At 48.9% G+C, this 26,991-nt stretch overlaps 1 protein-coding gene across 2 annotated transcripts in view; it reads right to left on the bottom strand.

The window, feature by feature from the left end:
- Positions 1-26,493, bottom strand: part of Zfp64 (ZFP64 zinc finger protein) — a 60,512-nt gene extending 34,019 nt beyond the window's left edge. Inside the window, exons 1-5 of one of the 2 annotated variants that reach the window (XM_048441167.3) lie at positions 26,329-26,493; positions 22,660-22,899; positions 13,974-14,135; positions 12,808-12,870; positions 8,116-8,367 (exon numbers count right to left, since the gene is read on the bottom strand). In XM_048441167.3, the coding sequence (XP_048297124.3) occupies positions 8,116-8,367; positions 12,808-12,870; positions 13,974-14,135; positions 22,660-22,899; positions 26,329-26,467 (856 nt within the window). In that variant the 5' untranslated portion in view covers positions 26,468-26,493. The remainder of the gene's footprint in view (positions 1-8,115; positions 8,368-12,807; positions 12,871-13,973; positions 14,136-22,659; positions 22,900-26,328) is intronic. The other variant, XM_048441166.3, reaches the window with a different exon arrangement.
- Between the last annotated feature and the right edge of the window lie 498 nt (positions 26,494-26,991).

Genomic DNA, 26,991 nt, shown 5'->3' with positions numbered 1-26,991 from the left:
CTTCACTTTTTGGTAGGTGGCCAATGACGTCATCCTGAGCTGCCTAATGCATTCAACTAGAGGCTGCAGGGGTCAATTTAACACAATCACAGGAAACCAAGATGCCTGAACGAGACAACAAATACTTCCCATGGTCCATTACCCTGACCATTAGGCATGCTAACTCCTGAACCGGAAGTGGGAAGCTTCAGGCTGTGGCCTAGACCCTGGCCACTGATAGTTTTATAAATAAAGCTATTGGATCAGGGACAGTCATTCTCCTCCTGTGCTGAAGACTGAACCCAGGCCGCAGCCATGTTAGGGCAGTGTAGCTGTTTACACCTGTTTACTGCCACGTGGCCATTTTCCTGGTTAGTTTTATTGGCTCAACCCAGAGTCACTTGAGACCCTCACCTGAAGACCTGCTAAGCTTGTGAGGCACTGTCTTGATTGAGAATGGATGTGGGAGGGCCCGGGCCACTGTTGGGCACCACTGTCCCTAGGTGAACCTGAACTCTACAGGAAAGCTAGCAGAGCAGAATCCGGAGAGCGAGCCAGCTTTCCTCATGATTTCTGCTTCTGTTCCTGCCCTGACTTTCCTCAGTGATGGCTGGGACCTGGGAAGTGTGAGCCCTTTCTTCTCTCAAGTTGCCTCGGGTCATGACATTAATCACAGCAATAGAAGGAAGATGAAAACAGCCACCATGGATGAGCTGTTGTGCCAGTGGCTACTTGGCCCCTAAAGCCCCAGGCATTCCTAAGAAGTCTTTTTAATTTATGCAAATGCAGGGTGTGTGTGTGTGTGTGTGTGTGTGTGTGTGTGTGCGCGCCAGAGATCAGCCTCAAGCATGGCTCCTTAGGAGCTGTCTACTTGGTGTTTCTGTTTTCTTCGAGACAAGGTTTCTGTGTAGCCCTGGCTGACCTGGAACTCACTCTGTAGACCAGGCTGGCTTTGAACTCGGAGATCCACCTTTCTCTGCCTCCCAAGTGCTCTGATTCAAGGGGTGGGCTACAACTGCCAGATCCTACTTTGTGTTTTTTAAGACAGGGTCTCTCATTAGCCTGAGCCCAACCAGTAGGTTAGGCTAGCTAGCTGCCAGTGAGCCTTTGGAGTCCTCCTGCCTCTGCTTCTAGTTCAGGATTACGTGTCTGCCACTATGGCCAGCTTTTCACATGAGTGCTTCAGTGGTAGACACAGACTGAACCATCATAACCCAGGCTCCCAAATGGGTTTTCAGTAAACATTAGCTTTCCCCCTGCCTTCAAACAATGTTGCCCCCTTGCGGCAGTTTGTGAAACTCACAGAACCTTTCTACAGGAAGTTTCAAATGCACAAACTAAAATAAAACCAGGAATACAGAAGAAACCAACTACATTAAGATGGCTATTAAAACCACTGAAAGAATTTTAGTGAGTCGTATGTACCTTAGCAGCGATTCCATCGCCACCTAGCGGCGGGTCTCGGAATTACAGTAGCTTCTAGACAGGTAAACACAAAATTTAATTTTGCTCAGCCACTTTGACGGCTTTGAAACCCCGTGAGTCCCCTGGGCGACAAGTTCATAGCATTTGCTCAGAGTGGAATGACAGACATTTCCATTTGTTCTTCTCCCCATCAATTCCATTAGTGACGAAAACCAGGAAAAAAAAAAAAACCAACAATCCAGAACCAAATCTCATAGCTAGGTCACAGAGCTAACAACTCTTTTCTAGAGATTGTGATTTTTTTTTTGAGACAGGGGCTCTTGTAGCCCAGGCTAGCCTCTAACTCCCTAGCTGAAGGTGACCTTAAATTCCTGTTTTTGGCCTCCCCCAAAGTGCCGGGATTACAGACGTACTCCCCTGTACCCCGACTATTCTTTCTTTAATCACTAATGTTTTAAAAATGATTTATTATGTGTGTATAGGTGTTTTGTTTGTGCACCACTGTGTGCAGTACCCACAGAGGCCGGAAGACAGATCCAGATCCCCTGTAACTGGAGTTACAGGGTGGTGAGCCATCATATAATTGTGTTGGGGATCAAACCCAGCCCCTCTGCAAGGGCAGCAGGTGCTCTTAACAGCTGAGCCATCACTCTGACCCAATAAACATTTCTTAACTTTCTTTTTATTATATCTGGATGCATTAAAATCACATTAATTATTTACTGATTGAGTGATGGTGTGTGTGGTGGGGTGCTCAGATGACAACTTGTGGGAGCCAGTCTCTCCTTTCACCAAGTGGGTCCTGAGGACTGAGGTCATGTGGCAGGCAGCAAGCACTTTTACCCACTGAGCCATCTCTCTAGCCTGAAATTCCTCCCTTCCCCCTTTTCTTCCTTCCTTCCTTTGATACAGAGTTTCTTGTGTAACCTTGGCTGTCCTGGAACTGTCTCTATGGATCAGGTTGGTCTTGAACTCACAGAGATCCGCCTGCCTCTACCTCCCCAGTGCTGGGATTAAAGGTGTGCTCCACCACTGCCCGGTTCTAAATTTATTTCTTAAATGGAGTATACCGGTCAAAGCCCTATGGTAAGCTCTTCAGTGCCAATGACCACGCCCTCCGCCCCCAGCGACCCAGAAAGCAGAACTTAAGGAATGCTGAAGAGCGAATGAGCAGCAGACAGTTGTGTTTAAATCCACAGCGCTTTCTGACTCTCAGCGGTAAGCAAAGTGGTCGGCGGCACAGAACACCAGGTGGAATAACACTGTAACTCACAGCTGGACGAGTGTCACAGGCGGATAGAGAACAAAAAGAACACTCCGTGGAGACGACACATAACCGGCACACATTTAAAACGTTAGGCAACACGCCTTTCTATCACACTCTAAAGATGCCACAAATATGGGTTCAACCCCGTGATCCCAAGTGGACTTCTGATGGTGTTGTGTGAGATCAGAAACCGCTGTGTAGCCCTGGTTGGCTCTGAATCTTTAATTTCCTCTTCACTTTGTGCATACTTTATTTATTTATTTTGTGTGTGACTGTGTGTGTTCACATGTGTGAGTATATGTGTGGAGGCCAGAGGTTGACGTCAATGTCTTTCCCCATCACTATCCGTTTTATTTACTGAGGCAGGGTCTCTCAGGGAACTTGAAGCTTGCCTATTTCGTTAGTCTGGCTAGTCAGCTTGCACCAGGGATTCCCCATTCCCTCTTCCCGAGTGCAGGAATTACAGGCAGGCCACCATCCTCACCCACCCCGTGCTATGTCCGTAGCAAGTAGTTTATCTACTGAACCGACTCCTTAGCCCAGGCTATGAGCTCTTGATCCCCCTGCCTCAGTCAGGTACTTGGTTTTTGGGTGTGAGTCACCAGGAAGAATCAGATTGAAGAAATGGAGCTGAAGACAGAACAGACTCCAGACAACAGACTGGGTGCCAGTTATGTTAGTGTCCTAGCCTGCTGCAAAGATCACACAAATACCCCCCATTCTCCCACCTCCCGTCCCTCTTTGTGTCCTCTGACTCCTGTACAATTACATAAGCTCACTGCACAGGGCAGAGCGACATGCTGTGACCCACATTGGGCTCAAAGGTCCCTGGATTCAGCCAACACCATTGAGCAGGAGCAACCAGACTTGACACAAATAATAATAATTATTATTATTACTATTATTATTGTCATTACTTGTTTGGTAGGGGGGTGTTGAGACAGGGTCTCATGTAGCCCAGGATGGCCTTAAACTGGTTACATAGCTGAGGATGACCCTGATCCTCCCGCCTCTACTTCCTGAGTGCTGGGATGACAGAAAACAAGGCCCGCTAGGCACTTTGGAACGGCTCTGTCTTTGGGAATGTCTTGCTCACACATCATGAGAAGGTCGCTCCTTGCTAGCCCGCTGGTCCCAGGAGAATGACGACAGACATGTGGTGCAGAGGTGGATCACTCCAGCCCAGGGCACAGTGACCTTCGTCACAGCAGCTTCTCAGACTGAAAGCCCAGCTGTAGACAGAGTTACCTACAGGGACCTCAGCTGCTCCCCAGCACGAGAATGGAGGATATTGCTACGTGCAGAGGTTTGGGGGAGGGTAGGTTATTAGGGACCTAGAGAACCCATATCTTCAGCATAGGTTTGGGAATCAAGCCGCAAAAATGATAGTTCACAGTGACAGTAGACATTCAGACCCAGCCGCTAAAGTTATTCAATCCGTACACTGGTAAACAGACAGCCAGCAGCTTGGGCTTGGAGGGTGCAATGATTGGTCCCAGAAGGCAGTTCACTAAAGAGCCCACTGGGTTCCAAGCAGAGTGTGGAGGGAAAAGCAAGGATTTTCTAGACATAACCTGTTGTCGGCATCCTTGGAAGTCATTTCCTACTAGCTCTTTAAAAAATTTACTTTAGTCAGGCATGGTGGCACATGCCTTTAATCTCAGCATTTGGGAGGCAGAGGCAGGTGGATCTCCATGGTGAAACCTAGTTTCCACACAAAACAGAACACTGAAGTTTTTACTTATGTACATGTGTCTGTGTGTACATGCAAACGTGTGTGTGGTGCATGTAACCATGAAGTCTAGGCGAGGACTGTGGATCCGCTGAAGCTGGAGTATAGGTGGCCAGTTGTAAGCTGCCTGATGTGGGTGCTAGACTTTGGTCCTCTGGGAGAGTAGCAAGCACCCTTAACCACTGAGTCATCTCTCCAGGGCCTCCAGCTAGCTTTTTTTTTTTTTTAAATAACTTATTTACTTTCATTTATGTGCATTGGTGTTTTGCCAGGGTGAGGTTTTCAGATCCTGGAGTTACAGACAGTTGTGAGCTGCCATGTAGGTGCTGGGAATTGAACCCAGGTCCTCTGGAAGTTTTTAGCCACTGAGCTATCTCTCTAGTCCCCCTCCAACTATCTTTTAAAGTTAGACAAAGGCACGGGGACCAAGATCAACCTCTGAACAAGGACCAAATGAGAAAGGGAAACCCTTGTGTAAGATTCTGTGTACACCTCCAAAGGGATTACACTGGCACCAGGAGCCCCCCAGCTCCCTCAGTGGTGCGGGAGAATTGTCTGTATTCTGTCAATCATGTTTTAAATAAAGCTGATTGGCCTGTTAGGTCAGGCTACTTATTAGCTAACTCTCACATCTTGATTAACCCATTTTTCTGATCTATTTTAGCCATGTGGCTCAGTATCTTTTTCAGTGGGGCAGCTCACATCCTGCAGCTTCAGTGATCTGGGCAGGAGTGGGAGAAATCAACTTCCTCCTCCCCAGAATTCTCCTGCTCTCCTTGCATCACCTCAGTGTCAGAGGAAGAAATGTCTACAACTGAGTCTAGAGAGGCAGGATGCCTGCCCCACAGCTAGTTTTAAATCATACAAATAAATGGGAAACTCAAAGTTTTTTTTTTTTTTCTTTTCTTCTTCTTCTTTGGGACAGGGCTTCTCTATGTAGCCCTGCCTGTCATGGAACTCACTCTGTAGACCAGGTTGCCCTCGAACTCAGATCCACCTGTCTCTGCCTTCCGAGTGCTGGTATTAAAGGTGTGCGCCTGCACCACCATTCCCAGCTCAGGGAACTCAAGTTTTAAAGGCAGATCCAGTAGCACAAGGGACACCAGTCTCCACTAAAACAAAAAGGAAAAGGATCCTCCCTGGCCTTTGCATGCATGTGTACCTGTGCACCCCTTCTGCGGGTAGCATGCATGTATATCTGGATACCCTCTTCTGTGGGCAGCATGCATGTGTACCTGTGCACCCCTTCTGTGGGCAACATGCATGTATATCTGGACACCCTCTTCTGCGGGTAGCATGCATGTGTACCCGGCATGCCCCTTCTGTAGGTAGCAAGCAGGAGTGGCAGTCTTGGGAGGCCAAGTCTTTAGAAGTGGTCCAGAATATAGCCTGAGAGGATGTCCCGAGTAGGCAGGGTTATGAGCCGCAGCTAGACACTACTCGCCGCCAACCAAGCCTGAACAAAGGGATCCGGGGGAATATGCCACGAGAGATTTTAGACATGTGTGGGACTAGGCACAGATAAGGCTCTCATCCTCACCATTCCCCAAACAGGATTACTGCCAATGTTGGGGCTCCAGAATGCCACAACCAGACTTCTTATCCTTTCTGACCTGAGGGGCCTCACTCAATCCCTGTCTCTTGGTGTGATCCTATGGCTGGGTGAGATTCATGGGGGTCATGGATATGGTGTGAATGTCAGAGATGAACCTGATGGTAGGGACAAAGGTGGTGGTCGTGGGCGTGGTCAGTGACTGTCTGCATGCATGGTACTAAACCTTCATTCCTCTCCTGTCCTGATGGTGGGGACAAAGGTGGTGGTGGTCATGGGTGTGGTCGGTGACTGTCTGCATGCATGGTACTAAACCTTCATTCCTCTCCTGTCCCTGTCCCTTGCCATGTAATCTGGTGGTGGCCGCCCCATGGGTGAGCTTGAGCCCATCCCTGACACCAGATCCAGCCTGTGACTTGCTTTAGGTGCCAACGTGTTTGTGGACACATGCAATCCGAGGCTCAGTGGGCTTCCACATGGGCTTGCCTGCCTGTTCCTGTGTGGCGACCATGACGAAGCCAAGCCTGGGTGTTAGGGGCGGCGGACCCCCAGACCCTGAATTTCCTGTAAACAACTTGTTTTCCAATGCTTGCAGCTGCTCTGAGCAGAACAACTTCTTTTCCTGTGTTTGCAGCTGCTCTGAGCACGAGACCCTCAGGAGCTCCTGATGGCAGGGAAGTGGTTTCTGGTGGGTTTGGTTGGGGCGTGGCTAGCAGTTAAGAAACCCTATATAAGCTGCCCTGGAACACAATAAAGGGGGCATTCTTGCCTGTGTGCGTATGTGTTTAAATCCCCCGCCCCTTTCCCGGCTCGCGTACCGTCCTGTAGTGTAGGCGCTACACCTGGGCTAGCCCACAGGCCTGAGAGGAGGGTCAGAGATAGACGGGGTACAGTCTGATCACCCCAGATGAGACCAATGCACAGCCACCAAGCCCGCATTCAGTGGCTCCCGGGCAGAGGTAGGCAGAAGCCTTTCCACACACGTGGTTAAGCCAAGCCAATACCAATAGCAACGCCTGTGAACCTGAAGGATGTGACACAATACACCATGGAGACAGGGTGATGTCTCCAGGGTTGCAAGGAGCGCCACTGAGGATGCAACCCAGGGCCTCTGGTGGGTCAGGCAAGAGTCACCATGGAGCCATACCCCAGCCCTTGCTGCGTGCTTCCCGATTAAAGCGCGCTAGTCTGAACACGTCAGTGCAACATTTAAAAGTGGCTTTACCGACTGTAACTCGGACGATTATGAAAAACCCACTGTATCTATTTCATGGAATATAGCCCCTCAGCCCCGCACATATGAGTTCCATAAAAACACACGGAAGGCGATGGACGGCTGCACAGCTGCTCCTGTGTTACTGGGACAGGTTCTTTCACGCAGGAGAGAAGGCAAACGGAAGGAGGGTCGGCTACCCCAGTGCCTTTAAAACTGTTTCCATGAGCACGTAGCCCAGGTTAGCCTCGTACTCTGGACACAGCCAAGGATGACCTTCTGACCCTCCTGTCTCCACCTCTGGAGTGCTGAGGTAACAGGCTCTTGCCACCAAGCCTGGCTTGTTTATGTGGTGCTAGGGACTGAACCCAGGGTCTCACACATGCTAGGTAAGGACGCTACCACAGGAACCACACCCCCAGCCAGAATTAAAAATAACAACAACAACAACAACGTTTGTTTGTTTTTTTAAATTTAGGTTTTAGAAACATGGTTTCCCTTCAGCCCAGGTTGGCCATGAACCTGATATGTGGCTGAGGATGATTAGAACCCCCGATCCTCCTGCCTCCACCTCTCCAGTGTTGAAATTACAGGCTCGCCACATCTGGTTTATGTGGTCCTGGGGACGGAACCCTGGACTTTATACTGTCAATAGAGTCAAACCTCCAGGTCATGAATTAAAGATAATTTCCAAAAATCAGTTCAGAGACCAGGTCTCATAGCCCAGACTGGTCTAAAACTCCTGATCCTCCTTGCTGCCACTTCTCCGGTGCTGGGGTTACAGGTGTGTGCCACCACTCCTGTGAAGCGGTGCCGGGGATGCAGTCCTGTGCATGCTGGCAAGTGCTCTAACCCACCAGCCCCGGCCCCAACTCCCTCTTTCCCAGCTGCCCACGGACCGGCAGGTGCCCGCGCTGGGATTAGGGGCGGCGCGCGGCGTGACTTACCCGTGTGAGAGCGCAGGTGCACGGTGAGCTGGCTGGAGTTGCGGCTGGCGTAGGGGCAGATCTGGCACTTGAAGGGCCGCTCGTCCGAGTGGATGCGCAGGTGCTTGTTGAGGCTGCTGCTGTCGGCCGCGGCGTAGTCGCACGTCTTGCACTTGTAGGGCTTGACGCCCGTGTGGCAGCGCATGTGCGTTTTCAGCTTGTCCTTCCGGCTGAAGCACTTCCCGCACACCTCACACTTGTGGGGTTTGTCACCTTTGGGTGTACACGCAAGCCGTGACGGGAAACAAGATTGAGAAGTTAATGTTGACTCCCGATACCTTCGGGGAGGGTCAACCTGCAGGCCCCTGGGGTGGTTTAGAAAGCTGGGCCGTGGCGTGGTGGCTCTGCTGTGTGGCTTATTAAGAGATTTCAAACATTTTTCCCAAGATGATTAGGAATTCCTTATTAGCTAAAAAGTATACAGCAACTAAAAAATATTTTGTTGTTTCTGGACAGGGATCCCTGTAGCCCAGGCTGGCCTTGAACTTGCCCCACCTCCAGTTTCTAGGTGCTGGTGTTAAGAGGCATGCCTCACTATGCCAGGCTTTAAAACAAGAATGTAGAAGCCTTTCTGCTTACCTTCTGGCTATTTCTGACCCCTTTACTCGATGTTCCCTGAGCTTTCTGGGGTCTTGTATAAACGTTCTATTTGGGGCCAAGCACTCATCACCTGACTTCTATTATCTTATTAACTTTGATTATTGTGCTTTTTTCTTTTTGAGACAGGATCTCACTATGTAGCCCTGGAACATGCTCCGTAGACCAGGCTAGCCTCGAACTCACAGAGATCCGCCTCACTCTGCTTCCCAAGAGCTGGGGTTAAAGGGGTACACCACCATACCTGACTTAGCATATTTTCTTTTACTGCATTTTTTGACATTTAAATCTTTCCAATATTAAAGTATTACTTTATTCTACAGACACAGATGCACTGAAGGACATTAGTGTAAAGGGAAACAGCCATCTCTCTTCTATCCGTTCCTTTTTTAGTCTTGGGCCCGCGTGGCCTGCCTTTTCCACTGTCTGCTTCCTCATCTTGGCATAGGTACTGTTTAGGTCTCTCTGTTAAAGCAGTTTAATCTGACCCTTGATGGCAGATGTCAACACATAAGCAACTGCTCACTTCTGACCTGGAGGGTCCTATTTATTAAGTGTGTGTATGTTGATATTTCTCTGTGTGGGCCTGTGCATACCGTGGCATGTGAGGTCAGAGGGCAACCTGCACGAGTTGGTTCTCTCCCCTACCATGTGGGTCTTGGGAATCGAACTCATTTATAATGTCTTCAGGCTTGTCAGCAAGCACCTTTACCCACTGAACCACCTCACCAGTGCAGAGGTGCGTGTGTGTGTGTACGTGTGTGCATGTGCGTGCGTGTGTCCGTGTCCATGTATGTGTGTGTGCATGTACGTGTGGTTAGGGAATAAGCTAGGGTCTCGGATTGCTAGGCAAGTGTTCTATAACTGGGCAACAGTCTCACCTCTTTTTAATTAATTAATTAGTTTTTGTAGATGTGTGTATCTAGTACAAAAACCTCTGCCAGCCAGTGTCTTCCTTTTTATCTGTGGCAGTTTCGTGCATCCCAGGTTGGCTCTGGACTTGCCAAGAAGCCAAGCATGACCCTGAACTTCAGCCACTGCCTGCACAGCGTTGGGAATGCGAGCATGCACCATGCCTCACTGATGCCATTCCTACCACGCGAGCCACGTCCCTAGTCCCTCGCACTGATTCAGACCCTTCACGCTCTATTGTCCTGTCCGTGGACTACTTCACTTCCTCCTCTTCACAAAGCTGGGACTAGAATCCAGGACTCCCTGGCTTTTCAAGCAGATTCTACTCCACTCCCTGTTGACTTCGTTTGGCTCATGTAGTCCTTCCTGTCATTTCCACACCATTAAGCAGCTGAGGCTGAGCGATTTTACTTTATGGATGGGCTGTAAATTACTGAATCAATTCCCCAGTCGACCAGGAAAGAGAATGAAGCACATGCGTGTGCGCGTACACATACACACACACACACACACGCACACACACACATGAATGCAAAGACATGCAAATGTTGAGATGGCTCTAGAGGGTCACAGGCATCTGCCATCAAGTTTGGTGATCCAAGTTTAATTCCTGGGAACCACAAGTGGCAAGAAAGAACAGATTATGATAGTTGACCTCTGACCTCCACACGGATAAAGCAGTGGGCATATGAGGATGTGTGTACACACATACACGCACACAATAAAGTTTAAAAATAATAAAGACACACAATATTAAGTGGGGACAAGAATATAATATTTGTTTAATAAGAGAAAATAAAATCATGTGTCTGGAGCTGGGCATAGTAGCACATGCCTTTAATCCCAGGGAGGCAGAGGCAGAGGCAGAGGCAGGCAGAGCTCTGTGAGTATGAGGTCAGCCTGGTCTATATAGAGAGTTTTAGGACAGCAATAGCTATATAGTGAGACCCTGTCTCCAAAAGAATAAAATAAATAAAATAATTTGTTAGTGTGTCTTAGGCCTTATATCTGCATGCAAAAATTCAGAATATTGCAGCATGGACTACAAAGGTTGGTGACTTTGAGGTATATTAGGAAGTGACAAGTTCTAAGTAGGGACTTTTACTCTTATCCTGTCTTTTATTTGTCTTTATCTTCCTTCCTTCCTTCCTTCCTTCCTTCCTTCCTTCCTTCCTTCCTCCCTCCCTCCCCACCTCCCTTCCTTCCAGTGGCATTAGTTGGACATCCTACAGCACCAATAAAGTAACCAATATGTCTTCACTTATACTCTGACTCAGTTTCCCCAGTTGTCACTGATAATGTGTGCAATTTACTCAATGAAACCCTAACCCACGCAGCCCATAAGTGCGGGGGGCACTGCTTGCTTATGAAAGTTAATATTTCGGTAATTAGAATAAGTCCATGTGACCGTGTGAGTCCCAGCAGACAGGACAGTGACCCCAGTGCCACTCATGGGTCACAGCTGATAGCTATTAGCTGTTTGAGCTTTCAAAGGGCTGAGGCTGCCCAGCAGAGGGAATGTGAGAAGACCTGTTGCTCCCTCGCTTCTGGACGCTTCCCTTTGGAATTTACACCTCTGGGTCACTTGACCGGGAACCTCTCAGACTTCCTCTAAAGCCGCCTGGCAGCAATTCTTTATCCGCAACATCTGGAAACCATAATAGCATGCAAGCTGGCTTCTGGAGCCACAGGGCCCTCCAACTGGGCATTCAAATGGCTGCAGAGCAAATGGTATTTGGAGCATAAGCAATAACCACACTGAGAAGACAGAGAGTGTGGGGCTGGCATTCTGGTGGGAAGGGTCAGTCCTCTGCAGTGCAGTGGGTACCCGGAGGGTGAATGTGGGCACTGTACATACGCGGCCTCATCTTCCCTAAGGATGTGAACATCCTTAGCTTCTGGCATCTCTGGGAAGAGGGGGCTCCCTGAAAGCAATCCTGAGGGTTGACTGTATCAAGAAAATTAAAATACCCCCACTTAATTCTCCTTTTTCTAAGCATTGATGTTTTTCTCTCCTTTAAAAATTTGGTTACATTAAAAATTGTGTGTGGTGTGTGCATGTGCGGTATGTGTATAGTACGTGCGTGTGTGCGCGCGTGCATGTGTGTGGTGCGTGTGCGGTGTGTGTGTGGTATGTGCATGTGCGGTGTGTGTGTGTGTGTGTGCTTGTGTTCACACTTGAGCATGTGGATCACAAAGTGTACACAGAGGTCAGAGAACAATGTTCCAAAGTTCCCAAACTGGTTCTCCCATTTCACCACATGGGTCCTAGGGATTGAACTCAGGTCATCAGGCTTGGTGGCAAGCTCCTTTTCCAGCTGAGCCATCCTCTGGCCCTTTCTGCTGTTCTAAAGCCTTAGGCTCCCCTTTCCGTGCTTTGTGTCACGAGTAAAGAAAGCAGCTGTGGGAAAACCGCTGTCCTTGGCCAGGCGTGGTGATGAGCACCTATGACCCCAGTGATGCAGGGGTATGGAGAAGTGGAAGCAAGCCCAGGCTATATAATGAATTTTAGTATAGCCTGAGCTACATAGTGAGCTCTTTTCTAAACAATCAGCACTAGCAACAAATCAAATGACCAAAAAAACAAAGCTCATCTATCCCCTGGTTTAACCCCAGCACTGGACACAAACAAACAAACACTCTCCTCTCTCTTTACTAATGTGGTATCATACAGGACACTTACGTCTCCCACAGAATGCCATCTGCATCCAATGCGAATTAACCATGGCATCAGTTCTCATGTGGATGGCTCACGTGGCCATGACAGTTTCTGGCCTCTGGCTCAGTGCTCACGTTCTCCACTGATGTTTTTGTTTTCATTTTTTTTTTTTGGAGGGGGTAGGGGGGATGGACAGGATTTCTCTGTGTAGCCCTGACTGTCCTGGAACTCACTCTGTAGACCAGGCTCGCCTCAAGCTCAGAGAGATCTGCCTGCCTCTGCCTCCCAAGTGCTTGGATTGGCTTACTGCTGGGTTTTGATTGCTTAGATATGTTTCTGCCATAATCACATGTACAAACTGTATCTTTATTTATTTTGTACCTATGTTCCTTTGACCTCTGTGAGGTTTGGGCCTTGTCACATGTCCCCAGCTTCTCGCTGGGTAGGTGTTCAGGGTACCCTACCTAGCGAATGACGTCACTTACCCGTATGGATCTTCAGGTGGCGCTCCATGTCCTTCATGCCGTAGGCAGTCTTGAACTGGCAACCTGAAAAAGCCAACGGAAGAGTCCGGAGAAAACCCAAGTGGTCGACTTGCCACACCACGGGGAGACGGCCAGCAACACAGGAAAGACACCGACAACACATGCCAGGCACAGTACAGTATTGATCTGATACAACCTCAAAACCAAAAGGAGGCCAGGCAGTGGTGGCGCAGGCCTTTAATCCCAGCACTTGGGTGGCAGAAGCAGGTGAATCTCTGTGAGTTCAAGGTCAGCCTGGTCTACAGAATGAGTTCCAGGACAGCCAGGGCTGTTACACAGAGAAACCCTGTCTTGAAGAATCCAAAACAAAACAAAACAAAAAACCCAACTCCCCCCCAAACCCAAAAACCAAAAAAACCTGCAGAATGATGACACATGGACGCATACTTTAGCACAGTGGTTCTCAACCTGTGGGTCGTGACTTCCTTGGGATCCTGCATATCAGATATTTACATGATGATTCATAACAGTAGCGAAAATTATAGCTATAAGGTAGCAGAGAGATAGTTTTATGGCTGGGGGTCACCGCCACATGAGGAACTATATTAAATAAAAGGTGGCAGTGTTAGGAAGGTTGAGAACCACTGTTTTACAACATGGCCCATAGGCTAGAAAGACAGTCATCAGGCAGACAAATGCTTGACTCTCTTATTTAGAGAAGACTGAAGATTCGTAAGAACCAGGACTGGAGATGGTGCAGCGGTTAGCACACAGGCTGCTCTTCTGGAGGACCCAGGTTTGGTGCCCAGCCCCCACACGGAAGCTCACAACCATCTGTGACTCTATTTCCAGAGAGTTCCATGCCCTCTTCTGGGCATCAGACACACGTGTGTGTGGGGGGGTATAGGCTTACACACACGTGCAGACTTACACTCATAAACCTTAAGGAATAAAAAAATTCACCAAGAAGCTGGGCACCATGACTGAGGCCTCTAATTCCAGCAGGTAGGAGGCTGAGGCAGGAGAATCACGAGTTCGAGGCCCACCAAAGTAGTATAGTGAATTCCAGGTCTGGTTGAGCTACAGAGTCAGGACCCAGCCTCCCTGCCATTAAAACAAATCCTACAAACCCTGTCTGCCCTTGCGGTGTACAGAGCCCCCTTTACCTGGATAGCAGCAGCCCAGTCTCTTCTGCACAGGGGACGTTGTGGGCTTTTTGGCACGTGTCTTGGCAGGGAGCGAGATCACGGTGGCTGTCTGGTTTTCGCTGCTCTCCGTGGGCAGGTAAGTTTGATAGCCATGTTCAAAGACAAATTCTGGAGCTGAAACTAAAGGGCCCAGTGCTTATTAATTTCCACAATGCAGAGCGATGACGTAACTCAATCCAGCTAATGCGGCACGAAAGAAGTAAGAATTTCTCACTCAAAAATCAAGTGTGGGAGGTGTAGGGATGGCTCAATGCATAAGAGCACTGGCTGCTCTTCCAGAGGATCCAGGTTCAATTCCCAGCACCCACACAGTGGCTCACAACCGTCTGTAACTCCAGTCCCAGGAGATCTGAGACCTCTGCGGTCTCATTCGATACCAGGCACACATGGGCTACATAGACAAATGGAGGGAAAATACTCACATACATTTAAAAAAATCCTTTAAATTGGTTAATTTTGGTATGTGATGGCTTTTATTTGCACTTTCTTTTTAAACTATTAAAGTTAATTTTAAAAAATCAAGTGGCTGGGTGTGGTGGTGTACAACTTTAATCCCAGCACTTAGGGAGCAGAGGCAGGTGGATCTCTGTGAGTTCCAGATCAGCCTGGTCTACATAGGGACTACCAGACAGCCAGAGCTACAAACCTGCCTTAACCCTCACACTCCAAATAAAAACAAGTGCTTCTGAAGGTGGTGGCAAAAAGCCTTTAATTCCAGCACTTAAGAGTTCAAGGCCAGCCTAGTCTATATAGTGAGTCCCAGATAGCCTGAGCTACATGATGAGACCCAGTCTCAACAAAGTGACCATCCAACCACAACCACAACACGAATGCTGGTCTCGGACTCTAAAACACCAATCAAGACAGGGTCTCACCTAACTCAGGCTGGTCTCCAAATCACTATGTAGCTGAGGTTGGTTTTGAGCTCCTATAAACTTGGATTACAAGTATGTAACGATATTTCATTTGTATTTTAATAAAGCTTGCCTGAAGACCAGAGAGTAAAACAGTCCAAATGATCAGCCTTACAGACCAGGCAGTGGTGACACACACCTTTAATCCCAGCAGCCACACTAGTTGCCATAGAAACCGGGTGAGAGCGGTGTACGCCTTTAATCCCAGCCCTAGAGAGGACTATAAGCTGGGAGGAGACAGCTCTCAGACAGTCTCATTCTGAGATTCCTGGAGATAGATAACCATTTTGGACTGAGGTAAGAGCCAGTGGCTGGTTGTTTTGCTTTTCTGACCTTCAGGTTGAACCCCAATTTTTGTCTCTGGGTTTTTATTAATTGTGCTACAGGTATACACCACCATCCCTAGTTTTGAACTTTTTTTCCTTTTTGTTGTTAACGATTGGTCTTATTTATTTGTGTGTGGGGGCATTTGCAGAAGACAGAGGACATCCCTAAGAGCTGGAGTTACAAGTGTCAGCAAGATACCTGGCTTGTCATGTGGTGCTGGGATCCGAACTCTGATTCCCATGAATTTAGCAACAAGTCCTCTTAAAGTGCTGAGCCATCTCAGCAGCCCTAGCTTCAGACCTCTTGAACGAGCAATGAATGTCTCAAAAACTGATGTCATGTAGGCATCGTTAACTGCAGGCAGATGTGCAAGGCACTCTCCTAAGAGTCCGAGAGTCCTAAAACTCCAGGACTTCTCTCAAAACTCAGGCATCTGTGGCATCTCACTGCAATTTAGAAGTTAAAAAAAAGAAATAAAAAAACAAAACCAAAAAATGTAAAGACAGAAGAAAACAAAAAGATCCCGAATGAGATCATTAAAAAGATAAGGGAAGAAGTCTTGAATTTTTCTGCTTATAATTTTCGTGCCCATTTTGTGAATGATGTTCTTGGTTTAGTGCCTGTAAAGGTCTTGTCTGGTTTACTAAGACAGCATTTGCCCATGGGAGGCCTGGTTCCAAGCCAAGGTGATCTATGTTCACCGGGGACAGGCAAGGTGGACAGGTCCCATCTTTACCACTTTATTTCCAGAATATATTGATCTGAATCAACCCAGACTTGCCATCATAACCTAGCTCTATTTGCCAAAGAAATCCATACCACAGGCCGTTTTCTTCTGAGACCAAAGTCCCAGCCAAATGAAAAACACAGCAGACAAATCCCAGCTTAGGGCAGCTGGTAAAAATACTTCACCTCAGCCGGGCGGTGGGGGCGCACGCCTTCAGTCCCAGCACTCAGGGAGCCAGAGGCAGGCAGATCTCTGTGAGTTCGAGGCCAGCCTGGTCCACAGAGCAAGTTCCAGAACAGCCAGGTTTACACACAGAGAAACCCTGTCTTGAAAACCAAAACACTTCACCTCAGAAACTGCCCAGGTCATTGAAAATGAAACCCGAGAAAGTGTCACAGCCAGGAAGGATCTAAGATGTCACAATACAGAGCGGTGTGTGTCCCGAAACAGCACTGTTAAAGATGATTTATTCATATTTTATGTGTATGAGTATTTTACTTGCACGTATGTCTGTGCACTATGTGTGAGTCTGGTACTATTGCAGGTCATTGGCTCCCCTGGAGTTGGAATGACAGATGGTTGTGAACCACCATGTGGGTGCTGGGAATTGAACCCTGGTCCTTTGCAAGAGCAGCAAGTGCTCTAACCACTGACCCACCCCTCCAGCCTCTTAGACACTGATTTTTGGTTTCCTCCTCAGGACCATTTTCTTGAAGGGTAGCTGGCCTGGCTTGGTTTTTGTCTTTGAGTCACGCCTCCTTATCAAGGTCCTCACCTTCACTTTCGGTGCCCAGAGCATCCCATTCTGGGTTCCTCACCGGGGAAAAACCAATTACCTTAATGGAGTCCACTTCCATCTCCACTTCTGATACCATCTGGGGAGGCATGGTTTCATCTGAACCCCAACAGTGGCCAGGGGGACCCCTTTAAGATCATGAGGGGCTGGATAGATGGCTCAGTGGTTAAGAACACTGGCTGCTCGGGCAGAGGACCTGGGTTTGGTTTTCATCAGTCACATGGTGGCTCACGACCATTTTTAACTCCACATCAAGGAGTATGCACATGGTATAAACGCACAGAGGCACACATACATGCACATAAATAAATGGCATGTAAATAAAAATCCTACTAAAATAAACTGCATTCAGCCATCACCTCCCAGCACACATCCCCTCTTCCACTATCACAACTTGTAAACACACACTCTAATCTCTGGCCGAGAGCCCAGGTCCGCTCACCGGCACCTCTCTGGAGTCCTCATGACGCTGACACTGACTCACGACAGATGACACCCAGGCTCTCACGGCCTTTGGCATCTGAGCAAACTCAGTGGGGACTGTCGTGGAGGTCTGGCCACTGAAGGTCAGTTGTGGAGTTCTGACAACCACCGCTCCATCTCGACACCCAGTCTCTGAGCGGCCCACTTGCCCGTGTGCTCGTGGCTAGACAAGTCACTGATTATTGGGAGCTCAGCGGGCTCTTCTGTGGGAGCTTGGCAGACAAGGCTGCTGAGAGCAGTGCAGACGATGGAGCCCTGGCTTGTGAAGCTTCAGAGAGGAGCAAAGACTTTACCGGGCCTTTTGTGGGAAGATTTCGTGGCTCTGGTTAGCAGGGATGCAGAATCAGCTGTGATTAATAGGAGACCAGAACCACTAAGGAAAGCGAAACCTTTGCTTTGCTGGGATACTTGATGCTGGTCGGCTGGAGCTGCAAATCCAGCAGTGATTAAGAAAGAAGAGATCAGCTGGGCAGAGGTGGCATATGCCTTAATCCCTGAACTCCGGAGACAGAGGCAGGCAGATCTCTGAGTTCAAGGCCAGTCTGGTTTACGAAGTGAGTTCCAGGACAGCCAGGGCTACACAGAGAAACCCTGTCTCAAAAAGCCGAAGAAAGAAAAGATCATCATCGCCGAGGTGAGAACTGGGAAGCGTTCCCTCAGGGTCAGTACACATAAGCTGTGCTCCACAGCGGCCAAGGTTATACCTCGTGCTGACCGCTGAACTTGGTAGCGTTAAGAGTCACGCAGGTGCTGTTGGTTTCGAAGGTGTGAAGGGGTCACAGAGAGCGGCTGAGGTTTGGCACCGTGCGGCAGGGCTGGAGTCTCTGAAAAGAGCCCAGGAGAGGCTACCGGTGAAAGCGCAGCCCTGCTGCAGCATGCGACCCCAGAAGTTTGGAGATGCTGGTACCGGGATGGCCACCAAGAGCAGCAGCAGCAGTGGGATGGAGCCAGCCTGAGCCCAGAAGACAAGCTGTGTGTGCTGCAGGGGGCGGAGCTGGAGAAGTGACCCAAGCCCCTTGGAGGAGTCCAGAAGATGGTGAGTGGATCCCAGATAATTGGGCACAGAGTTCCTTACACTGTTGGAGTTTGGTTTTGCTCTGTGCAGATTGTGACTGTGCCCTGGTTCTTCCCTCTTGAAGAAAGTAACTTAATTTTGACTTTTTTTTTTCTTTTCCAAGGCCAGGCAGGCCTTAAGCTCAGAGATCCACCAGTCTCCAGCCTCCTGTGCCTCTGCCTCTTTAAATGCTGGGATTAAAGATGTGGGCCACCACTGCCTGGCTTAATTTTGATTTTTTATAGGCACCCACAGCTGAAAGACTTTGAACTTTCATTTTAAAATGTTTGGGATTTTTAAAGAGACTGAACTTTTAATGTGTTTGAAATTTGAAGTTATTTATGTTTTATATTGGGATATTAATATTAATGAGTCACCTTGGGGATTAATGATAAAGGAAAGGCTCTAACGGAGAAGCGATGTGTTTGTGTGTCAAGCTGACAGGGGTCAGTTGTACTGACAAGTTTATGTCAACTTGACACAAGCTCGCGTCATCAGAGAGAAGGGAGCCTCACTTAAGAAAATGTTTCTATAAGATTGGGCCGAAGGCAAGCCAGTGGGGTATTTTCTGAATCAGTGAATGATGGGGCGGGACAGCCCATTATGGGAAGTGCCACCTGTGGGATGGTGATCCTAAGTTCTATAGCAGTGGTTCTCAACCTTCCCAATGCTGCAATGCTTTAATACAGTTCCTGTTGTGGCCCCTCAGTCTGCCTCAGCCCTGCAACTGGCAACCACATTCCGAGGGACTAGTTTGGTCCTATGCTGCTACAGCCCCTTCTTGGAGTCATGATTTAAGCATCTTCTCTCTCATTCCAGAAGTGGTTTGCTCTTTCTCTCGTGCCCAGAGCTGCTCTCTGAATGCCAAGATTAGGTGCAGATGGGAGCATGAGGTGGGCAAGTGGAACCCTGCGGGGACAGCCTGGCACAGGTGGGGTCATTCTGGGGAAGGTGCTAATCACAGCAGATCCACGCAGTCCAGAGGCAGAGTCACAGGCCAAAAAGAATATGCTCAAGTGTGAGCTGGGAGGCTTCACCTCCGAGTCTCATTTTCATCCTTTCCATTCCTTTCTCCTTTCCTTTCCTTTCCTTTTTCCTTTCCTTTCCTTTCCTTTCCTTTCCTTTCCTTTCCTTTCCTTTCCTTTCCTTTCCTTTCCTTTCCTTCCCTTCCCTTCCCTTCCCTTTCCTTTCCTTTCCCCTCCTTTCCTTTTTCCTTTCCTTTCCTTCCCTTTCCTTTCCTTTCTCTTCCTTTCCTTCCTTCTCCCTTCCTCCCTCCTTCCATTCTGTTTTATTTATATGTGTACGTGTGCTACCACACATATGGAGAGGTCTGAGGAAAACCTGTGGAAATTTCTTTTTCCTTCCACCATGTGGGTCCACAGGATTAAATTCAGGTTGTCGGGCTTGACAGCGGGTGCCTTTACCTATAGAGCCATTTAGTTGGCCCTGGCCTCAGTTTTTTTTTTTTTTTTTTAGTCTGGGGAATGGGCCTTTTTCTTCCTATCTCTTGGGGTGGCTGTGAGGGTTAGAGCTGAGGTATGGCAAGCTGTTAATCCACTGGTCATTTTCCATGTGGCTCCATGGCTCCTGGACAGCAAGGAACTGTAGAGGGAAAGCCGGGCTTCATCAAGGGCTATCTCAGAATGAGGGCATGGGAGCCATCAGAAATTGTTACTGATGTGGGTAGGACCCAGACCTTGGGCCAAGTGAGTGATCTCCAACCTGCCAGAGCCGTGGGTCTCAGAAGGGACCTTCTTCAGTGATGCTGGAGTCTCCACCCCAGAAGTCCTGTCTCAGAACTGACAGCTAACAGAGCAGCTAAGTCCAAAGTGGCGGTGGGGGTGAGAGGGGAGTCCAGACGAATGTGGCAGAAAGGCAAGCAGGACCCTGTTTGGTTGTCTGGAGAGGGGCAGCTGAGTCGGGCAGAGAGAGCCAGACACTTGAGGTTGGCACATCAGCCAGTTGTCACTTTATCTGTTAGACTGCACGTCTCACAGACCTCAGCAGCCATCCCTGTCCTCTAGTGGACTATTAGCAACAGAATTCCTGTGGTAGCCCAGGCATGAGGCTGTGGCCTGAGCTATCAGACTGTATGTGGGATATGAGACTTGGGTGTCTCTGGGGCTTAGATTGTTATCGCACCATACAGGAGACGTCTCCCTGAACTGGGTACCAAGAGAACCCCACGCCTGGCCTGAGATCAGAGCAGCAATTCTAGGCAGAGGAACCTACCTGCCAGGGCTCTAGGGTGCTAAGAAATGGGGTTCAGGAAAAACTGCAAGGAAAAACGTGTGCGCCCTGGCTGTATATGTGGAGGGCGTGTGTGTGAGAGGGAGGTCAGAACCGTGTGCGCAGACTGCCACCAGGTGCCATCAGCCGGGCAGAGCTGGGAAAGGCATCTCCAGCAGAAGCAACAGAGAAACAAAAGGCTCAGAAGTCAGTGTGGTGAACGCCTCAGGCAGAGTGTGGTCCAAAGCTTTCCAGGCAGCAGAATCCCTCGGAATTTGTCTTACAACTCTTCCTGGGGCTTTGTGTTTGCAGTCAGGAAACTCAGCTCTCTTCCGGGAGATGCCCATGAGGAAAACGACAAAGCACTTGTCCAGGACAGCCCTGGATCTGTGGGTTCTCCTGGACCCAGCTCTTCCCCACAGGCAGTTTCTCCTTATCTAGCTGAGACCCAAGCAGGTCGCAGCAGGCCACCTGCAAAGCGACTTCTTTCTGTTTCTTTTTTTTTTTGGGGGGGGGGGGACACACATGAAATTTCTCTGTATAGCAGTCCTGGTTGTCCTGGACCAGGCTGGCCTCAAACGCAGATCTGCTTGCCTCTGCCTCCTGAGTGCTGAGCACTGCGTGGTTTCTAGTCTCCATATTTTCTTGACTACTTCCTTAAAGGGTTAGTTTATTATCCTATTCTAAAATCTCTTCAGACACATATTTTGGGAGCATTAAAAGTACTCAAGAAAGCTGGGAGGTGGTGACATGCGCCTTTAATCCCAGCACTCTGGAGGCAGAGGCAGGTGGATCTTTGAGTTCCAAGACTGGCTCCATAGCTACAGAGAAACCCTGCCCCAAAAATCAAAAACAAACAAACAAACAAACAAACAAAAAAACCCTCAAGAAATTCTGCTTATTGTCCAAAACTGTTTTATGTGTATATGTGTGGGCCTGGGTGTAGTATGTGTGCCTTGCTGTGCACATGCTCTCAGAGTCAGGTGGAGGGAACTTGATCCCCTGGAACTAGTTACAGACAGTTTTGAGCTGCCATGTGGGTGCTGAAAACTGGACCCAGGTCCTCTGCAAGAGCAGCCAGTGCTCTTAACCACTGAGTTGTCTCTCCAGCCTCAGGTCTCAAATTTTAGACAGCACATGAATAATTTATAAAAGTGGGAAGTTGGTTGACCCTCGGCTCCAGTAGATCTTGGAGCTGAGACTGAGAACATTTGGGCTGTTGAGATGGCTCAGCTGGTAAAGGTGTTTGCTGCCAAGTCTGACCACCTGAGCTCAATTCCCAGCACTCACCTGGTCAGGACAACTCTAAAGTTGTCCTCACATGTGCTGGCACACACGCACAAAAAACATAATTTAACTTAATTAGGAAAAATTAGGAAAATTCTTCTTCTTCTTATTTTTTTAACAACCAAAAAATCAGTCTGTGCCAGGCCCTAATGCCCACCCCCTTCAGGCTCTCATTGAGGACTGTTGAGGGCAGTCCAATCACCAAGGAATGTATTATTTAATTCCGGGAGCACCCAGCATCTCGGAGAGTGGTATCTTACTTTTTTTTTTTTGGTTGTTTGAGACAGGGTTTCTCTTTGTACCCGTTGTCTTAGAGCTCACTCTGTAGACCACGCTCGAGCTCACAGAGATCCGCCTGCTTCTACCTCCCTAATGCTGGGATTAAAGGCGTGTGCCACCACTGCCTTGCTGTTTTGTTTTTTAATCTGTAAATGAACATCTGTGTCTCCCCAAAACCAGCCAAACCAAGCCAAGATAAGACCCCAGACATTCTTTATGCTCGTCCATCACACAAACAATGCCGACGCAGGGCTTGCGTGCATACCCACCCCAAATATCTGTGAGATTCTACTTCTCAGCACCCAGAGGTTTGGCTTAGAAACCTGGCCTTTGTCTGTCTGCTTACACACGTGACATTTCTCACAATGCACACTCATGGTTTAAACCTAAAAGCCTCCAAACCCTTCCCAGCAGTGCTGGTTAAAAATAACGAATCGGCGATTGAGGGGCTAGGACCTGGGCAGGCCGTCCATCCAAACAGTACCACAGAGGTGGGGGGTGCAGCCAGTCACCTCTGTCCATCCTTCCCTTCCCCTGCCCGGCTGTACCTGTGATGGTCTGTGTCTCCGAACTGATGGTCCTTGTGGTGGTCTGGGTCTGGGTGGCAGGCACTGTCTCCTCCGATACAAACTGGACCGTGCTGGGGGCTGTCACCGGTGTGCTGGTCAGCTGGCAGCCGCTCTGCTTGTGAGCTACGAAGGCATCCAAGTTGCTGAACTGCTGCTTACAGATACCGCAGATGTGGATGTCCGGTGTCAGCTCTACCAGGACCGTGGTGCCTCCGGGGACTCCATGGGACCAAGGAAAAATCACAGATTAATTTCAGACCAGTGTCATGGCAGGAGGCAGACAAGGTCATGGCCCTTCTTCTTTCTTGGAAACCTACTCCGAATTCTGTTGTAGCAGCTGTGTCCCCACATGGGAGCCACGGTCTGTGACGCAGCACTGCTCACGGGCACCACCGAGGGCTTGGGGTTTGTGTTTTACAAGAGAGTTCTTTCAGAGCTGGGGAGACAGTCCACAGATTGCTTGCCCTGCAAGCATGAGACCCCCAGTTCAAACCCTAGAGCCCGTGTAAAGAGCTGGGTGTGGGGTGTGAGTTTGTAATCTCAGCATAGGGGAGGAGGCAGGCGCTTGCTGACCAGGTGGCCAATCAAGCCTACCTGGTAAGTGTCTCAAAACACAAGGAATGGTACCTGAGGAACAACGTCAGAGATTGTCCTCTGGCTGCCACATGTGCGCACACACAAGGATGTATACCAGTGCATCCACAAACACACAACCACCAAAAGACAAAGTTAATTTGATGTATAAGACTGCCCAGCCCTTCCCAGGGACCGAGGCCAAGTCCTGCCCCAACAGGAAGGTCACTATGGAAACTACCCCCATCCCAACACACAGTCCCAAACGCCTCATCACCTACAAACCCACTAGTTCACAACGGTGCTCCCTGACAGATGTGCAGACCCCTCTAGCACACACACCACAAAGGGAGCCAGGCCAGCTGTGGCTTCCTCTTCCTAAAGATGCTGATGCAGACGCGATGTTCACGCATCAGCAGACACTTTATAACTATGAAGAAAATGTCCAGATCCCCCATTCTTGCTCTCACTTTCCTGATCTCTGAATGCAACCCCAGATTAGATCAATTAGGATGGTACAGTTCAATACATCAATTAGGATGGTACAGTTCAGGTTTCTGGCACTTGCAGACTAAATTCATTCTTAACTAACAGGGACAGCTTCCTTCCTTCCTTCCTTCCTTCCTTCCTTCCTTCCTTCCTTCCTTCCTTCCTTCCTTTCTAGCAATGAGAGAGAGTTAGTAACTGTATTGAGAGCTTCAAAGCAACTAGCATGGTACCTGATACTATATTAGAAGGTAACATAGCTTCACATGCAGTGCAGTGAGTAGAGGGCTCACCTTGCATATCTGAGGCCCCAAGTTTGAACCCTGGCACCTCCTAAAAATGGCATGGTTGATGGAGGCACACAGGCCAGTAATGCAATCTTAGCCACTAGAGAGGTGGAGGCTGGATCTTAAGACTCCTCATAGACCTTGGCCAGTTTGAAACACCTAGACTCTGTCTCAGAACACCAGCAAAAGAAAGCACTATATAAACGTTTGTTAAACAAGATAACAATTGGACTGGGGAGGTGGCTCAGTGGTTAAAGAGCACTGGCTGCTCTTCCAGAGGTCCTGAGTTCAATTCCCACATGATGTTTTACAACCATCTAGATAATGGAAGCTGATGCCCTCTTCTGGCAAGATAACAATTAATTAGTAAGTCTCAATACGAGAAATTTAATTTTTATTCTTAAATTTTTCTTTTGCTGAGTTGTAGGGATGGCTTCTGTAGTGTTACTGCTTACGGAGCATCTGAGTTTAAAACCCACACTCGTTAGCACTTGACCAGCAACGTTGGCTCCAGGGGATCTGACCTCCACGAGCACTGGCTCTGAAAACCACATACCCATTCCTATGTACACACACAATTAAAAATAGAAATAAACACTTAAAATTTTTTCCTTGCATTAAAATAAAACTCACACAGAACAAAATCTGGAATAGTAAGTATTGGCAGAAAAAAAACCCTCATAATAGTTGCCACTTATATTTTCATGGACATTACAAACACATTTTCTATTTATGCTTAAAAAATTCATTTTTTCCACTGTATTGTGAAGCTAATCTTTCCCCTATATAATACCAAGCATGAAAATTCTTCATACATGTAATTGTTTAGTGAGAACATGTCACTCCATGGTATCTATGTATCATATAATAATGTCTATAACTAGTCAAGTTAAATATTGCAAGACTACATTTGTAGAACACAGTGCCCGTACAATGCAATTTTCTGAAAATTATAAGCTATTTCGATTCTGTCCAGTTTCCTCCAGGACTAAGACAAGGCATTTGCCTGAGGTGTCCTGTGGTAGCCGTCCCAGGGAAAGTGAGCTGAGGGGAGGGACACTTTAGAAGTCACCTTGCAGAATGCCTCAGAAAACAAAAGATGACGCCAGGAACAAGGCCTTCCTCCTCTGGATTGCTGCAGCCAGGTGACCACAGGGGCAGTCCCAGTACTAGGGAAACAATGAGAATGAAGCCATATTTGCACCGCTAAGGTTGTCTTCGTGGTGGACTAGTCTTGGTATCCAGGAGGAAGCAGTTTCTGGTACTAAGTTATGCTTCTGATACTCACAAAAGGAGTAAGTCACAACAGGGGACTTTTCTTAGCATCTTTAAACTGTCACTATTAACACTGACTTTAGCCCTGGGTTTTCAGTCTGCAAAATGAGGGCAAGACAGGTCTCTCCTTAGAGCTACCAAAGAGGAAAAGAGCTAATGCCTGTAGGGGGGCCCCATTCCAACTCTAAACCAGGTCACGTGGTGGGGTTGTCCCCTTTAAAGTGCATGGCACTGGGAGACACTGAGACATGATGGGGTGGGGACTGGGGTTCAGTGAAACCTCTCCGTTTTATACGTCATGTAGGGCACACCCAGGCAAGTTTGGGAGCCCATGGCTCCAAGAACAGCAGTTAGCAAACTGACCCAGGTGTCTGCCAGGGCTTTTCAAACTTCCGGTGCTCCAGGCAGCCGGGGAAAGACCTCAGATTCTGGCCCCACCCCCCGGAGACCTGGGGGGCGGACCCAGTTGCCTTGTTTTAAACACTTGCTGGCGCTCTAGCTGGTGGTGGCCTCCGGTTCAGTCCCTGGCCCATACTTTGGGAAACAAAGGGATACAAACATACTAAGAACTTAGAGGGGGTAAAATAAATCTGATGTGACGTCAGGAAAATGATAGAGAACCCCAAACTCAGAGTAAGCCGACACAGCCTGGTCTTCCACATCCCCCCGACCCGGAGTGCCGGGGAGAGCTTTACAGACCTGTCCACAGTCTTTCCGCAATGCTCTGACTTGAGCCACTGAGGCAGAAGTTTCACTACCTGTCTGCCCGAGTCACCCTACTTTCTTTTTCCCTCCGCTATACCTCAAACTCTGCCAGGCGGGCCAAGAAGATGGTGACGTCTCTGCAAGGCATGGCCTTCCGCGGCCATGCCTCCCCGGGGGTATTACAGGAGTTCTGCTCCCAGTCCAGCCTCTCTCGGGGCTGGGGGTGAGGGCATGCAAGGTGCACAGTCACCCGGATCCCAGATCCCCGGGCCTGCTCGCTGCACCGAGCCGACACTGGGTGCATCCGTTCAGTAGTACTTACTTTGCACAGACCCTGGGAAGCTGTCGCCTTCGCCGCTCGCATTCATGGCCTCAGACCTGGGGTGCCGTTCCTGGGGGCCCCCGGGGCGCCCTACATGGTCCAAAGACTTCGCTCTTGCATTTCCCCCCCCCCTCCGCATGCCCCCCCCAACCCTGCCTGTCTGCTCCCAACTCTGCGAGGCGGGGACGGATGTAGAGCTCGCGCCACTTCCGCTGCCTAGAGGGCGCTGGCCGAGGGCGCCCAGCCTAGTTTCCAGGCTGTGCTCTCTCGGGAAGCAAGGAGGGACCTGAAACCCCAGTGGAGTTTCCACCACTCCACCCCAGGCACTCTGGGGGCTCTGTGGCCACCCTGCACCTTTGCGCCTTGCTCTCCGCTCTCCTTGGGACCCTCATTCTGCCGCTTAAGCCAGGAGATTGTGGAGTCCTCCCCAAACCACCGGGGAGCCTGCTTTCATATGTAAAAGCAAAGGGCCTTTATTCAAGCTTAAGCTTACACTCTCTGATCTGTTCAATGCAATGGTTGAGAGCAGAGAGTCCTAAGGCTGGGCAGAGCAGGGTTTTTACCATAATAGAGGTTGGGGTGAGGGGATTTCCGGTGTTCAGGGCCTCGTTTGATTGATATTTATCTAGGGGCTTGGCAAAAGAGGAATAGTTGAGACTTGGG

This window comes from Myodes glareolus, chromosome 10 (assembly GCF_982192425.1).
Source record: "Myodes glareolus chromosome 10, mMyoGla1.1, whole genome shotgun sequence".
In the NCBI taxonomy this organism is placed as follows: domain Eukaryota; kingdom Metazoa; phylum Chordata; class Mammalia; order Rodentia; family Cricetidae; genus Myodes; species Myodes glareolus.
This window is presented reverse-complemented; position numbering and strand designations above follow the sequence as displayed.